At 40.0% G+C, this 17327-nt stretch overlaps 1 protein-coding gene across 1 annotated transcript; it reads left to right on the plus strand.

Moving 5' to 3' along the window:
- Window positions 1-9172: 9172 nt before the first annotated feature.
- LOC126583724 (cyclic dof factor 2-like) lies at window positions 9173-12264 on the plus strand. The gene is made up of 2 exons (XM_050248230.1): window positions 9173-9644; window positions 10548-12264. Exons 1-2 carry the CDS (start codon window positions 9411-9413, stop codon window positions 11850-11852), a joined length of 1539 nt encoding a protein of 512 aa, XP_050104187.1. The 5' UTR covers window positions 9173-9410; the 3' UTR covers window positions 11853-12264.
- Window positions 12265-17327: the final 5063 nt, after the last annotated feature.

Genomic DNA, 17327 nt, shown 5'->3' on the forward strand with positions numbered 1-17327 from the left:
CCAACAGCCTTTAGCTTTGTCCAAGCTGGTTTTCAAAGTGCGCTTGATTATTTTGTTGATGGCCTCAACTTGTCCATTAGACTGGGGATGAGCTGGAGAGGCAAAGCATAAGTTGATGTTGAACTTAGAGCAGAACAACATGAACTTCTTGTTGTCGAACTGTCGCCCATTGTCAGTGACTATCGCATTGGGAATGCCGAATCTACAAAGGATGTTCTTCCACACGAAGTCTTCTATCTTTGCCTCAGTAATGGTTGCCAAGGGTTCTACTTCGGCCCACTTTGTGAAGTAGTCCACTGCAACGACTGCGTAACAGACTTTGCCCTTCCCTGTCGGCATTGGGCCGATCAAATCAAGTCCCCACTGGGCGAATGGCCAAGGGCTGATCATAGGAGTAAGAGGCTCTGGAGGGGAATGAGGAATAGCCGCATATCGTTGACATTTGTCACATGAGCGGGATACTTTGATGGCATCCTGGTGGAGTGTTGGCCAGTAATATCCTTGGCGAAAAGTCTTGTGTGCTAGGGACCGAGATCCAGCATGATCTCCACAGACTCCCTCATGTATTTCCCGAAGGACGATTTCCGCCTCGGCAGGCGTAAGACACCTTAAGTATGGCAGGCTAAAACCTCGCTTATAGAGTTGATCATTGATGATCAGGTAGCGGGTAGACTTGTATCGAATTTGCTTAGCCTGGACTTTATCATTTGGGAGGGTGCCATGAGCAAGGAAATTATAGATCGGGGTGATCCAACTATCCCCCTGTTGTAAGTTGCATACTTCTGCGGCCATGGTGCTTGGTGTTGCCAACAGTTCGACATGAATTTTTCTTCCAATCTTGTCTTCCACAGCCGAGGCGATGCGAGCCAGGGCGTCTGCATGACTGTTTGCCGCTCGAGGAACTTGGGTGATCTGGTAGTGGAAGTGCTTGAGCAAAAGTTGTGTTTGCGCAAGATATGCTGCCATGGAGCTGTCCTTAGCATCAAAGTTGTTGGTAACCTGCTAGAAGGGCTTCATACTCGGCCTCATTATTTGATGCCTTGAATTTGAAACGAAGAGCATACTCCATTGCTACTTTGTCGGGTGTAGTCAAGACTAGTCCCGCTCCACAACCCTGTTGGTTGGATGAGCCATCAACATACAAACTCCATGCTGGGGTTGTTGGTTCTATCTTCTGAGCTTCCGGGGGTAATGAAGCCACTGCTTCAGGTGTAGAAGCAATGTCAACCGGATATGTGAAGTCGGCAATGAAGTCTGCCACTGCTTGGCCCTTCTCAGCTGGCTTTGGTTGGTAGGAGATGTCAAACTCACCCAACGCTATTGCCCATTTGATCATTCGCCCTGAAGTGTCAGGACTTTGGAGTATCTGTCGAAGAGGATAATTGGTAAGCACGATGATGGAGTGCGCTTGGAAGTAAGGGCGGAGTTTTCGAGCAGACATGACCAATGCCAGAGCCAATTTCTCAATGTTAGAGTACCGTGTCTCCGCATCTTGTAAGGCTTTGCTAGCGTAGTAGACAGGTCGCTCAATATTCCCATCCTTTCGAATGAGAACGGAACTTACGGCTGAAGCTGATACCGATAGGTAGATAATGAGAATGTCTCCTACCTCGGGCTTGGAGAGTAGAGGGGCTTTACTCATGTACTCCTTGAGGTTTTTGAATGCCTCGGCACATTCATCAGTCCATGTAATGTACTTCCTACTTCCCTTAAGTGCTTTAAAAAAGGGAGCACATTTGTCTGTGGCCTTAGAAATGAACTTGGTTAAGGCTGCCACCTTGCCAGTAAGGCTCTGGATGTCCTTTGAAGTTACCGGTTCCTTTCATGTCGAGGATTGCTTTGATCTTCTCGGGATTAGCTTCAATGCCTCGTTGGCTAATCATGAAACCTAAGAATTTGCCAGAGCCTACGCCGAAGGCACATTTGTTGGGGTTTAACCTCATTCGATACCTCTTCAAAATAGTGAAAGTTTCAGATAGGTTGGTGATGTGTTGGTCAGCATGTTTGCTCTTGACTAACATATCATCAACGTAAACTTCCATGCTCTTCCCAATCTGCTCGGCGAACATTGAGTTGACTAGTCTCTGATAAGTCGCTCCTGCATTCTTTAGGCCGAAAGGCATAACTTTATAGCAGTATAGTCCTCTGTCGGTAGTGAAGGCTGTGTGTTCTTGATCCGAAGGGTTCATGAGGATTTGGTTGTATCCTGAGTAAGCATCCATGAAGCTCAGGAGTTCACACCCGGCCGTAGAGTCTATAAGTCTGTCAATAAGAGGAAGAGGGAAGCTATCTTTCGGACACCCTTTGTTTAGGTCGGTGTAGTCAACACACATTCTCCACAAGACCTTTTGAAGCAAAAGACTTTCTTTGGTCGGATTTTTCTTAACAAGGACCACATTTGCTACCCATGTCGGGTAATTGACTTCGCGGACAAAGCCTATGCCTTTGAGTTTTTCAACTTCTGCTTTCATTGCCTCGTATCGTTCAGCATCATAAGATCTTCACTTCTGTCTCACCGGCTTGATCTTGGGTCAATACTCAAACGATGACAGATGACATCGGGAGAGATGCCTGACATGTCCTCGTATGACCAGGCGAAGACTTCAGTGTTCTCTTTCAAAAAAGATATCAATGCTAACCGAATGGGTGGTGACAATGTGGTGCCAATCTTCACCATGCGATCTGGATAATCTCTTGAGATAGGTACCTTCTCCAACTCTTCAGCAGGTTGGGCTTGCTGGGTGAAAGAGTCATCTCGAGGATCATCGGGTTGATTGTTGCTATCAGGAAGATCCAAGTTCGCTTCATCTAGGCTGGTCTTTGTGACTTGGTCATGTACAGACAGGGTTTCCTTGGGTCCGGGCAAGTGTTGTTGCTTAACTGAAGTGTTGTAACATGATCGTGCACTAAGCTGATCTCCTCTGATGTAGCCGTTGCCATGGAGGGTTGGAAATTTCATCAACAGCATATGCGTGGATACCATAGCCTTGAGATCATTGATGCCTGTGCGCCCAAAGATGACATTGTATGCCGTTGGGCAGTCAACCACTAGGAAGTTAGTGGTAATGGTAGCCGTGTAAGGGCCTGTACCAATAGTAAAGGGTAAATGTATGCTCCCTAAGGGTTGCACGATATCACCGGAGAAGCTTATCAGAGGAGAAATCGAGCGATCGAGCAAGTGTTCAGCTACACTGAGTGCCCTGAAAGCTTCGGCAAACATGATATTGACCGAAGCCCCTGTGTCTACGAGGATTCGTCGAACATCAAAGTTGGCTATGTGAGCCTCCACGATCAATGGGTCGTTATGAGGGTAGATGATGCCTCTTTCTTCCTCAGGGTAGAAACATATCGGATCCCAGTTAGGCTTTTGATACTTCCCTCCCCTGATGTCTTCCACGTGAAACACTTGGTGACCAGGCCTCAGAATTCGTTCACTGTTTTTCATGGCCCTATTGGAAGATTCAGATATGGGTGTGCCGCCGCTTATGGAATATATGACATTCACCTGGCGTTGATTACGGTTATCCCTTTGAGGGTGAAGGAGGAATTGATCAATTTTTCCTTCTCGTGCCAAAGCTTCAATACGATCACGGAGGATGATACATTTCTCGCTATCATGGCCGTTATGCTCATGGTAGCAACAAAACATGCCCGCGTTATTCGGGGGCGTGTAATCTGGGTGTCTCGGCTTTGGCTTTGGTATCAGGTGAGCTATGCTGGGGTAAATGGCCGCGCATGTGGCATTCAAGGGCGTGTATGTCTCATACCTTGGGGTAGGGGGTATCTTGACGCGGGTTTGACCCACTGCATTGACTGCCTGGGGGCGAGCGTTATTGTGGCGATACCCTTGGTTATCGGGATAGTGTCCCTTACTCTTTTTACTGAAATGAGAGTGGTGAGGATGGAAATCCTTCCTCTTGCCTTGAAATTGATATGTCTGTTGATTCGGCGAAGCATTATGCAAGGCATGGGGAGGTGCCACTGCTGTTTGGAAAGTCGAGGTCTTCTCATTTAGGTGAGTCTGGCTTCCACCTCCCACTTGTTGATAAAGGATGGTTGTAGGGGGTTTCTCCTGATATGTCTTTGCCTCGGCGGAGGCATGGTTATAAGCCTGCGCCATCACCTCAGAGTAAGTCTTCCAAGTATTGGCATTGATCATGTATTTAAAGAAACAATCACGTAGGCCTGCCGTGAAGGCTTTGAGGGCAGTCTTGTCGTCTGCCTCGGCACACCGGGAGTATTCATGGCTGAAGCGGCCAGCATACATACGTAATGACTCGTCTGGCTTCTGGCGGATAGTGTACAGGTCATCTGCAGAGTGCAAGCGATCGGTTTGGAAAATGTGTTGGGAAACAAATAGTTTCCTCAATTCCTCAAATGAGTCTACCGTCTCAGGTGTAAGACGACAATACCAATTTAGAGCTCCGCCAGAGAGGGTGGAGGGGAAGAGAAGACATCGCTCTTCGTCGGTGTGCATCCGGTATGCCATGGTGGACTCAAAGAGGTTAAGGTGCTCAATCGGGTCCTCTTTTCCAGTATAAAGTTGCAAGCCAAGCTTTTGCTTTGTCTTTGCTTGAAGGGGGGTGTTGAGGATCCTCCTTGTAAGAGGGCCAGGCCTGGGTTGGTTCCAGTCAGGTATTTCAGCCTGACGTTCAGCCTTCAACTTGTTTACTTCCTCAAGAAGTTGTAGGACAAGGGGGTCCTGAGCGGAGTTATGTGCCACTGGAGCTTTCTTTCGTAAATCTCCATCTCCTCTTGGAATTAGGAAGGTTTGATCAAGGGCATGTGATTTTTCCCTGGACTCGCTGTACTGGCTTCCAGGGTATGTCTGTCGGAACACCTCTGAGTCCCCTGTACCCTCATGTCTCTCTAGGACTTGTTGCCCCTTCCCCAAATTGGTGGCCGGCTCGGGCCGTGGCAGGGGACCGAGTCTCTCAGAAATCCTTGGGTCATTGATCTTTGAGCTTATATGGATGGAATTCTCTCGACGTTGCTTCAGGAAATCCCGACAATTGCGAAAGACGGCTTTCGATCCTTCTGCCCCTTCAGCAAAGAGGTGTCTCCCTCCACTTCTCATGGTTCGGGTCGAAGCAACTGGGTTAAGAGAAGCCTCATGTTGATTATCAAGTCGAGGGGTAATCTGTTCCCTATCAGGGATATCTATGTCGAATGCATGTGACCCTCCATGTTGGAGGGCACCCAGTTGATGGTTGACTTCCACGGGGGCAACAAGCTCGCGTGTCTGAGCTTGCCTAGCTTCGTGAAGTGTCTTGAAGAGCTTCTCATATTGCTCCTGGAGGACCTCATTCCTCATTACTATCTTGTTGTTCTGAGCTTCCAACTCATCGACTTTAGCTTGAAGAAGAACTCGTTTTCCTTCCTTCTTTCGTTGCTTCGCACTATGTGCAAGGGGGGAGTCATTCTGTGTGCTGTGGCTTCCTTCGCTTCCCATGTTGGAGAGGGATGCCTGGTCAAAAGAAAGTGTACGAATGATAGAAACCAGCTTGACACAGCTGAAGAGAGTAGGAATAAGTGTCGTTCCCACAGACGGCGCCAAATGTTGATGCACAAAATCAGCGAAGACTTTGGTACAACAGAAAGTGTCAGGTTTTGTGACCTCCGCTTGGTTGCTTCGGTCACTAGTGAGGATAAGTACGTAAATGAATAGAGACAGAGAAGCAAACACAGGATGTACGTGGTTCACCCAGATTGGCTACGTCCACGGAGTAGAGGAGTTCTTATTAGTAGTGAAGGGCTTACACAAGTACAAAGGATCAAGCTCTCAATTTAGTGAGTTCTTGTGAATGATTTAACACAAATGGCATTAGGCCATATTGTGGGGGAATGACCCCTATTTATAGAAAAACTTGTAGCTTTGTCACATTGACATGTGTCATGTTATGATTGGTTCTTGATGTCGACACGTGCTGCGCTCTGATTGGCTTATAATCTTGACACGTGTCGAGTAGTGATTGGCCTCCTGGTCGGAGGGGAACTCTTCTGGGTCCTTGACAGTATAGCGTTGGCCGGTGCTCGGTAGTTTCGGGATTGGTCAAGTATGGTACAAACAATATTAAACTACCATTCAATTTGATAACACATAAAATTGATTAAACTAAGTAGATGCGTTCATAGTACCACACTATTTTTCAAGCATGACAGAGTATAACTGGCTTAAAATACCGTTTAATGATTGTAAATATTACGTTGTATAGAAGTTCTTTACGATTCATGGTACTTTATTTATCGGCCTTGATCTCATAATCTACCATGGCAAAAAACTCATCCTGGCAGCCACAATTTTACGATATTTAAAAATTTATTCTTTCCAAATACCATTTCTTTATTTTTTTACCTAAAAATGGTAAAGCTAAAATGTTACACAAGTTTAGAAATAGGTTTAAAATTAAAAAAAACTAGTGAAAAGGATTTGAAAATTTTGAGTTTTAACGATAAGGACAAAATAAAGGGTAAAGTGAATAGTACCAAGATTGACTTTTTAGTGTAAAAATATGATTTTTCGTTAAAGTGAATAGTACCAGAAACTTTTCGTTAAAGTTCCCTTTAAACTATGCTTCTCTAACCAATGGGGTTATCTTATCACAAAATCTATGCACCATGAATCATTAATTCCTTTTGTCCCGCCCAAATTAGTAGACCAAACTACAAACAGACACCAAGCCCAATTCTTTTTAAAAAAAAGCCCAATAGCAAATCTTACAACATAAAAGCCCGATTCAGACTCATGAAAAGCCCTTCAGATTAAAAACAATTATAAAAAATTCGGCCCTTTAAAGGAAGAAATTTTTAATTTTTTTTTTCAAAAAATAGGAATTAGTTATGGGGCAATTTCACAACTAGCTGGAACCAGTTGAACCCACGAAGCAAAATTTTTTTACCGTAGACAATTAATTATCACCGCCATTTTCTTATTTCTAAGTCAAAATAACAATTAACGACCTGAATTCCTTGATTAAAGTGTTCATTTGCCAAGGTACTTCACAACTAAGATTGATAACATCAATGATATGAATAAATACACTAATCACAATAAAATTAAAGAATTGTTATTGACACTTCAAAAATCTCATTTTGCACTTCAAACTTTCTATAATTAGTAAGAAAATTACACTTGTGATGAGTGTAGAGTGATATTTTTAGAGTGTTAATAACAATTCCTTAAAATTATGCTACAGATACAATTTCAACAAAAAAATCTGGCCCTTTCATATTCCTTAGTGGACAATCTCATCCATAGTCAAACTTTTTTTTGTTTAAGGAGTGCCTAATCTCATCATTAAACGATAAGATCAAAACAAAAAAGCGTTTTTTGCAAATAAAATACAAATTAAAGTATGAAAAAAAGAAATAAATATTTTCCAATAAAAAGAACCTTAATCCAATATTTATTTCAGGCCAAAAGAATCAATCACAAAAAATTAAACAAAAATAAACTAACAAGTGGTTAGCAAAAAACCAAGAACATAAAAAACAATAAAAAAATTATATTCCATCTAATCAGACGGCTGCGCGTCAAACGAAAAAAACTAAAAGATATGATCCGGCTTTCGTTGGGGACACGTGTGCGCTCCAGGAGAGATGTCTATCTCGAAAGGGAAAATCACAGCCTGTAGCATAAGATTCTTTTAGGCACTTCGCCCCAAGGGCCAGGAGATGCTTCACACGTGTACCTCAGTAGACACGTGTGATGAAAGTAGGGGACCTGAATCATTGGGTTGGCGTTTGGTGACTTTTCGCTTTACTTTTCAGGCGGGGCCCACTAAAAGTATGGTCTGACCTGGCACTTTTTTATCTGCTTTTAATGCCTAAATACTTTTTATTATTTAATTATTTAATTTGTAGACTTGGTTTTCTACGTCAATTTATGCAACTACAAGGCAAAGACTAGGCGAAATTCCTTTTTTTTTTTTATTAATAAAAAATTGAAAAAAAAAAGTACTTTGCACTTGCAGTGTACGCTATAATTATTGCATGACAGTCACAGATAATTCATATAAATATATATACTCATATGATGATCATTTTATTGTCGAGATGATGATTATATTAAATACATGTAAGTATTGTGACTAAATTCAAAGTATCATTATCAAACTATGAAACTATACTCATATTTAATTTTAGGACCGATCCATCATACTTACATGTATTTAATACAAACGTCGTTTCAATAAGATGATAATTGTATTAAATAAATTTGGTGCCACATTTGATTCCCCTTAATAATTTTTGTTATAGATATATCTAATTCCCCTTTTTTCAATTGAATAATTCCCTCTTACTGAGAAAAGTCTAAAGAGGTTAGGCAATTAGCAAAATTTCATTTAATAGAAATGGGGAAGAAAGCTCGTTTTTAATGTAATATATTTGCAACCAACTATGCAGATTCGAATTTAGTCAAGTTAATTAAAACAATGTACTTTTTTTTTCTACATACAAGTTCAAATCTCTATCTCCCTAAATTTTATAAATTTAGTGTAATCATCCTATCTCTAAGAATTAAAAAGATAAAAATTTAAAATGAATACAAATTTTTTGAAGATATATAAACAATAAGTTTAGTAATTAAGATTAAATAGTGAATAACGAACACACTTGCTCAATTTAATTTTTTTTTTTTTGGTGAAGAGCTCAATTTAATTTTACTTAATGGTTAACTCAATTAATTTATCAATAATTATAAATTCGTGCGCGTGAATAATTGACGTGGGAGCATTTTTGCTCACCACCATAAACTATAGTGTATGCTCATCATACACCTAATCAATTGACACGTGTCATTTTACTTAATCTTGGTTAATTTTTTTCAAAATTGAAAAACTAACATTTAATGTGAAAGTTAACTAGAATTCGGTGAAAAGACACGTGTCAATTGATTATGTGTATGGTGAGCATACACCATAGTTTATGGTGGTGAGCAAAAATGCTCCCTAATTGACGTAGGAAAGGCGAGGATTTGAAGACTTAAAAGTGGAAATTGGATCCAACTTTATGAGACTATTCTTCCATGACCCAAAAGGTGTGTTTAAAGTTGATGGTGATGGGGTGGGCGTGGGGGGCAAAAAGCAAAAGACAGAAAGAAAAAACACAGAATAAAAAATCTTTTTCAAAACCACAAGTAAACTTGTGGCTCAGAATTTCCCCCCCCAGATGACGTGGTACACCACCTCCATAGACAGCTGAAGGAGAAGGGACGAACGCACACACTCTCTCTCCTCTCTCTCTCTCTCTCTCTCTCTCTTCACATATGCACAGCGAGCACACAACGTGTCAGATCTTTCGTCGATTTCTCTCCATCTCTCTGTTTTTCTTTTCGAAATCGAACTTTTGGTGAAAAAAAGGATAAAGGAAAGGAAAGGAAAGGAAAGGGAAAGAAAAGCGTAGCAAAAATGTCGGAGGCAGCAAAGGACCCAGCGATCAAGCTTTTCGGGAAGACGATCCCCGTGCTGAGCTCCGACGGCGACTCGGTCGGAGTCGCCGGAGCTCCGGAACCCGATCCGTCGGCCGGAACTGTCGCGGAAGAGACTGTCGATCAGGACCGCGCCGCCTCCTCCTCCTCCAACTCTTCGCCTGAAGTCAATACCCACAGAGACCGGGAAGAGAAAGAGGTCAATGACAACAAGGTAATGGGATTTGGGTGTCCGAAATTTTCAATTTTTAGTCTCGAACATTGCTTGGAAGCTCGAAAGGATTCATGGGTTGCTTTCTGTGGAGGATTTTTGTTGACTTTTTGGTATGCTACTCTGGTTTTTGCTTTTGGGGGCTTTCTGGGATTCGTTTCAATTGCTTTCTGAACATAATTTTTGCTTTGGTTTTGCCTCTGGGTTCTTAATCTTATGAATTTGTTTGGAGATTGCTGGCTTTTGTGAATGGAATAAGATTGTTCAAGCTATTCGGTTTTCTTTTGTGTTTTCTGCTAGTGATTAATCAAGCAAGAAACTTTAATTTGCTGTTTCAAATGGGGTTGCTTCCCACTTGCTCAGCTTTTCATTTCTGGCTTCTTTTGAAATTTGAATTGACGGGTTAATGAAATTTGTGTGAATAAATGGATTTCCTTTATGATTTGTGGCAGTTTGGGGTTAGATTTTGTTTCGAAACTTTGCGTATTTTACATTTCTGTTGGTGATATCGAATTCTAGTTTACACAGCTTGTTCATACTTGCTTCTTCTGTTTGGGGGTTGAAAAGATTTGGAAAAATACTCTTCAAACAAGCTAATCATTTTGTCCTCCTACCGTGATGCATTCGGAGGCGAAACTTCTGTTTTCTAGTGTTGATCTCTACTTCTGCCTGCCTGCTTATAATACTTTCTCATGGCCAATGAGGACATATGAATATCCTCGGGAACCCTTATGTCGTGTTTTCTTTTAAGCGTTGGAGTTTGATTTTCAACATAGATCGGTTTCAGACTCTTTTTGTATGCATTAGCAACATAGTAGACATGAAGGATGAATGCAATAGTTTTGTTTATATTTTAATAAGACAGTTTTGAAACTCATCTTCTCATTTAATTTTTTGATCAATCAGGACACATTAGGAGAAAAACCAATTCAGACGAAGCAGGAAAATGGAATCACGGCATTATCTTCGGAAGAGTTGAAAAATCCAGATGCGGCATCCATAATAGGTGTAAACCCTGAATCACCTGTTGAGAAGGAGAATGCCACATTAAAGACTGAGAAGACTGAAGAAGAACAGAGTGAGACAAGTAATTCGCAGGATAAGACCCTGAAGAAACCAGATAAAATACTTCCATGCCCCCGCTGTAATAGTATGGACACCAAGTTTTGTTACTACAACAATTACAATGTCAACCAACCCCGGCACTTCTGCAAGAACTGCCAGAGATACTGGACAGCTGGTGGGACAATGAGGAATGTGCCTGTGGGTGCCGGTCGTCGTAAGAATAAGAATTCTGCTTCTCACTATCGTCACATAACTGTCTCTGAAGCTATGCCGAATGCTCAAGCTGATGTTCTCAATGGAGTTCACCATCCTTCAGTAAAACAGAATGGTACTGTCCTAACATTTTGCGGGGATATGCCCCTCTGTGAATCAATGGCTTCTGTCCTTCATCTAGCCGATAAAAATATACAGAACTGTACGCGTAATGGATTTCAGAAACCTGAAGGATCGAGGATTCCAGCTTCTCATGGAGGTGGAGTAAATGGAGATGATCATTTGACTGGATCAACGGTGACAGATTCAAATTCAAAGGATGAAGCGTTCAAATCTGGATCACAAGAGCAAGTTATGCAGAATTATCAGGGCTTCCCACCTCAAATATCATGCTTTCCTGGGGCTCCTTGGCCTTACCCTTGGAACTCTTCCCAATGGAGCTCTCCCGTCACCCCACCTGCTTTCTGCCCTCCAGGTTATCCTATGCCCTTCTACCCTGCAGCAGCTTATTGGGGTTGTGCTGTGCAAGGCCCTTGGAATATCCCTTGGCTTCCTCTGCCATCATCGTCAAACAACAGTGCTCCAAGTTCTGGTCCCAACTCTCCCACCCTGGGGAAACATTCGAGGGAAGAGAACACCATGAAACAAAATAGCTCCGAGGAAGAGGAGCCACCAAAAGAAAAGAGTGCCGAGAAAAACCTTTGGATTCCAAAAACTTTGAGGATTGATGACCCTGGAGCAGCTGCAAAAAGCTCTATATGGGCAACATTGGGGATTAAGAATGATAAGGCTGATTCAGTTAGCAGCGGGGGACTCTTCAAGGCCTTCCAGTCAAAGGGCGATCAAAAGAATCACCTCTCCGATGCCTCTCCGGTCTTACAAGCCAATCCAGCGGCGCTGTCTAGATCACTCAATTTCCAGGAGAGCTCGTAAAATCGGTAGCTTATTTTAAACTTCTTGTTTGTTTCAAGTGATTCTAACAGTTCAGCAAAGCTCAACTGCTCCACACAATATGACACCGCCTTTCTACGCCCAGCAGTCTTGTTGATTAGCCATCCTCGGCCACAAAACCAAATGTCAAAGCCGTCAATGGAGGAACATGAGAGGAGGATTTTGCGGCCTTTTCACTTAATTAGGAGCCACTAATTTTTCCCCTGTGAGTGCTACTATGAATATTTGCAACTATGTATTTTGAGTTAGACGGTTTGCTTGAGTTCTTGTACATATATTTACATGTAAAATTGAGAACTAGAAGAGTTCAGGTTTGTGCAGCATAATCCCAAATATGTACTTAAATAACTTTGGGGATTCAAATGAAAAACTTCCTTTTCATTTGTGCTTTTAATTGAAGATCCAGTTTTTATTTTTATTTTTATTTTTGTTATTATAACTTATATCCACTTAATGGGCGACGCTAAGTAAATAAAGCTCCTCGCTTTGCAAGAGTCAAGGGACGTCTATCGTACGGAGCCTTACTCTTGTTACAAAGAGATTGTTTTCATGACTCGAATCATAACCTCTCAGTCACAATGTGGCTGTTTTCACGGCTTGAACATTTAACCTTTCAATTACAAATGATCAACATTTTCGCGCGTTAAGGCTCGCCCTCAAATACTTTCGAAACTATAAATAGCGTCAACGAAGTTGGGAGTAGTTGATTTGATTCTCGTTCTTTACTCCTCATACTCCACATTCATGTTAAGTAAACATGACCGATTGGTATGAAAGCAAGTCAATGGCATAATTGACTTAAAGAATCTGAGATGACTAGTTATACATATGTTAGCCATTTTCTAGTATAATTAACAATATGATTGAGGATTCGGGATGCGGTTGGACATAAATTTACAGGAACTGTGGCACCATAATAATAATATCTTAATTTGTGCCAGCTTATGATGTGAGTTACCACTATTGTAGCGTAATAGTTGCATGTAAATTTTGTTCATAGAATGTGAGATTCAACTATTTTGAGAATAGAAAAGATTGGAGACCACTACGTCGTCCGTAGATGAAGAGATATTTCAATGTTCTCGGAACATGAGCGGTGCGTTATATGTTATTATATAAGTGGAACAAAGTTTATTTTGAAGTGTCTTTCCACTTGTATAATGACATATGACCTATGTACCCGTGTTTCGGACACACTGAACTGAAAAGTCAAGTACACTTCAGTTTCCATTCAAACCAAAAGACACCAGGTTCATCTTTTAATGCAATACAGCAAAGCCTGTAGTACAAAAGGCAAGGGAAAGCAAGATATCATGAAAAAGAAATTCGAAGCCACGCAACATATGGTTGGATTTGTACTTGGGAGTAAATCATGTCACGTTTTGGGACATAGCAACGAAATCTTCAAAAGTAAAATGTGTGACTGCAAACAAAGAACATTTTGTGATACTTTTTAGGCTTAGGGTATTTTTAGAGAAAGGTTGACCACCAGTTTTTGGATGGCTCGAGTTTGCTGGTCTTCGAGTTGGGACCCCATGCATGTGAGCTTTCTTGGTCCCCCTCTTTCCCTTTGTTATCAGTTTGTACTTAAATTCGTAAAGGGAAATTTGTTTGAGTTTGAGTAGAAAAACTTTCAATACGAGCAGTGGGTTTGTCCACGCTCCCACCCCCACCACATACATTCAAAGAAAGAGTAAATTGTTGTAATGGTTGCTCAATTTTAATCAAATTGAAGCAATAGTCTTTTAACTAAAAATTCATTACTATTGGTCTCTCAACTCATCAAAACGTGTATCTATGATTTTTATTGTTAACTTCGTCAAAATTTTGTCAAAATGAATTATGTTGGAAGGACCATTGCTGAAATTGGGTTAAAGTTGAGGGATCATTAGTAATAGATTTTTAGTTGAGGGACTATAGCTGCACGTTTTGATGAATTGAAAGACCAATGATAATGAATTTTTTGTTGAGGGACTATTGCTACAATTTACTCTCAGAAAAATTTAAAGAAGACAGTCTAATTTACCTAATATGTTAAGTAGCTTTGGAGTGTTGATTAGAGATCATTGAGATTTGTGAATTGTAATGTCAACTCATTTGGGAGTACTATGATTTGTCTGGTTCTTTCCAAGTCATTAAGCTGTAAACAGTAAACTAATCCGCTGAGAGGGAGGTCGAAGCTTCACTTTGCCTGGAAAGCAAGAAATATATAGAGTTTATTAGTGGAAACACCAATGGCTTCCCCCGTTTAATTATGAGAAATTTTAAGTTTGATTAGTATTAACTTGACATAGGTCTGGATGATCATGTTATTATGACAGTATCTCAAAACAACCATACAGACGTTTTAACTTTACCGAATGATATTGCACGATTAACTTGATACAACTACATTGACATATTCCCGTAACATGGAAGTCATTTTCCACCATATTTTAAGTAGATTTAAGAAAGTGAAAGGCTTAAAGGACAAAGAAGAACCTTGGCAACAGTGAAGAAGATTAAAAATGGAATGGGCTAAGCATGGGGCATTAATGTGGGTTAACTCGTGTGGAGCTGATTAAAATCCATAATCTCACTTGCAATCACTTTTTAGGATAAAAATGTAGTTTTTCGTTAAAGCGAATAATATCGGGAGCTTTTCGTTAAAGTTCCCATTTTATTTTAAGGTTTAATGGTGATCATATGAAAGATTAATCTCCATTTTCCTTCACTACCTGAGAAGCTTACTAATAATAAGCAAACTTATCCATGTTAATTAATCTCCTGAAATTGAAAACAAATAAAAGAAGTCAACTTTCATAGTGTCTCGGTTTTTTTGTATGAAGCTAATTAATTTGATTAATTATTCAACTCACCGACTTAATTCCGAGTTTAAATCTTATGTATTCATTTTGTGTGTGGTCTCTATAATTAATTGTCACGTGTTTAATCATTTTTAACTTTATTGTCATACTCTTAGCATGTGTCAATTAATGAGATAACCACAAACAAAACAAGTGTAGAACATTAACTATTAACGTTAAACTGTGAGATGTCAAATAATCAATCCCACTTCGAGATAATCTCCCTATCATTTCTTATCCTCTCTAGATTTCTCTTTTAATTTCGGGCAGTAATGCATAATTTCTGACCTCCTCAGGTGGTTGAGTATAAATAGGGTTCTTGAAAGTATCAACCTCTGTGCACCTTTATCCCCAGCCAATAATCTCCTTACACTCCAAAATTTAACTCTCTTGTGATCAGATCTGAAAGCTCATTCCAGCCTTTCGGCATTTCTTCCTCAAATCTCATCAAATCCCAAGTCGTTTTCAGAATTCTGAGAGCTACCCAATTCCCAGAATTCTGCAGGAAAAGATGGGTCGCCGATGGTTTCTGAGATTTCTCTTGGTTTCTTCCCTTCTCGCTCTTTTTTCCTCTCACGGTAAGCAACTCACACTGTAACGTTTATACTGTTTCATTGCAGCACTTTATATTCTGAGAACTGATTTCCGCACGCTTATTCCCAAAGTAGTGTGCAGAAATAAAAATAAGCGTGCGGAAATCATATCCCAATATTTTTTTGCGATTCCCGAAAAGCGGATTCTGAATTTGGTTTTGTTTTTAAAGGATTTGGGAGAAAGCTGATGGAGACTGCTGAGCATGGTGAAGATTCTTCAGTTCTAGTCTCAAAGGTAAAAAGAGTCTTTGTCCCTTCACCTTTGTTGGGTACTAAATTTTTTTATTTAATCAATTTTCTGTTTGTTTCTCAGGAAAATGATGGAAAATCGAGGAAGATGATCACAGTGATGGATTACGCAGATCCAGAGCCGAATGTGAACCCGAGAACAGGGTATATCTTTGCCCCTCCTCCTCAGCCCAACTAAGATGATCAAACTTTTGTGGCAAGAAAAATAATGTCATTTGTTTTCACTTTTTACTTTTTACTTTCTAAATTTTAGTTCTGAACGGTAATTTCTAATTACCTTGGCCCTTTTTTTCTTTGAACATTGTACTATTTGTCTTTTTTTTTTTCAATATCGGTTCAATCTCAATCATTCATATTCCGTAACGATTTGTGCTTTCTGCTATTGAAGAAAAATTATTGAAACGGTTATAATTTGAATGTGTATGCTTTGCTTTTATTTTTGGGAGTTTTAACAAAACACTTAAGGTACTATTCACTTTTAATGAAAAATCACATTTTTACATTTTACTGTCACTATTCACTATACCTTTAAAAATGACTTTTCATTAAAAATGAATTTTTATTGAACTTTTCGTTAGTTTTTCTTTTATTTTTTTTGGTTAAAAATGATAAAGTGAATACAATAATTTTACTTCTACACTCTAATGACGTAGTGATGAACACTGATGGATAAGTATAAAAAAAGTTTGACCTTTTTTCCGAAAAGAGCAAATAACGAGGATATTTGACATTGACTGTGATGAGGAAATAAGCAAAAAGTGGACAGTTAAGATAACAGGTATGATAATTTCTTACATCATTTGTTAACTTGACACAAAATAATACGAAAATAATATATTTCGGGTCAATCTGTTAACAACTGGGATATTATCGAGTCACTCGAAGAACACATTAACGAATCAGTTGGTCACCAGTTAAGATAATAGGTATGACAGGTAAATGACACGAACACGACCCGTTTGCAAAGTCTAAACATTAAATATGACAATTTCTTGAATGACCCATTAACTCAACATGAAACGACACTACCTGTTAACGAGCCAGATTGTCATTGGGTCACCTGTTAAAAGCTCATTAAGATGACGGATTTGACATGACACAATCCTTTAAAATAACGGGTATAACACGCAAACAATATAAACACGACAAACACGACCAGTATGTCAGACCTAATCTCAACATTAGACCAAGTATGGGACTTTTAGTGGTAGACGTCTTATCATGTTTGGCGATATGGGTTTTGAGAAATTGGGGAGTAGGATCCTTGAACCAATAACTACTGGGCCTACATATTGGGCCTCAGGCCCAAATGAAGAGGAGGCCTGAACCTGATTGAACGTAAAAACTACCGGATCCTTCTCGCACGTTAGCAAAACCAAACGTGTGCGGAACGTGCAACGACTAAATATCAACATGGAAAAATGCCTTTGAAACTTCAAAATTCCAAGGCCACACTCAAATTACAATTTCCACAACTTTTACAGTTTTACCAACGAATTAAGTAACTTGGAATTTCCTAAGGAGTCCATAATTGACTTTTCACATATATAACATTTGATTTTTCAGTGTGCCGGGAACATGATTCGGTACACCAAGTGTCTAAATACAATTGGTAGCAAATTTTTTTTTTCTTTTCAATTTTCTAATCAATTGTATCATTAGACTTGGTGGACTAAGCAGTGCTTCTCGCACACTAAAAAATCTCTCCTAAGATAAATGGGAAAAGTAAAACCACCATAAAATATTTCGAAAAAAAGTCTCATTGACTA

This window comes from Malus sylvestris, chromosome 9, assembly GCF_916048215.2.
Source record: "Malus sylvestris chromosome 9, drMalSylv7.2, whole genome shotgun sequence".
NCBI lineage: Eukaryota > Viridiplantae > Streptophyta > Magnoliopsida > Rosales > Rosaceae > Malus > Malus sylvestris.

What these genes read in the sequence shown, in the direction of transcription:
- LOC126583724 (XM_050248230.1), top strand. Translation starts at nt 9,411, where the DNA reads ATGTCGGAGGCAGCAAAGGACCCAGCGATCAAGCTTTTCGGGAAGACG. An exon ending in AAGAGGTCAATGACAACAAG is followed by an intron (nt 9,645 to 10,547) that starts GTAATGGGATTT and finishes TTGATCAATCAG; the next exon opens with GACACATTAGGAGAAAAACC.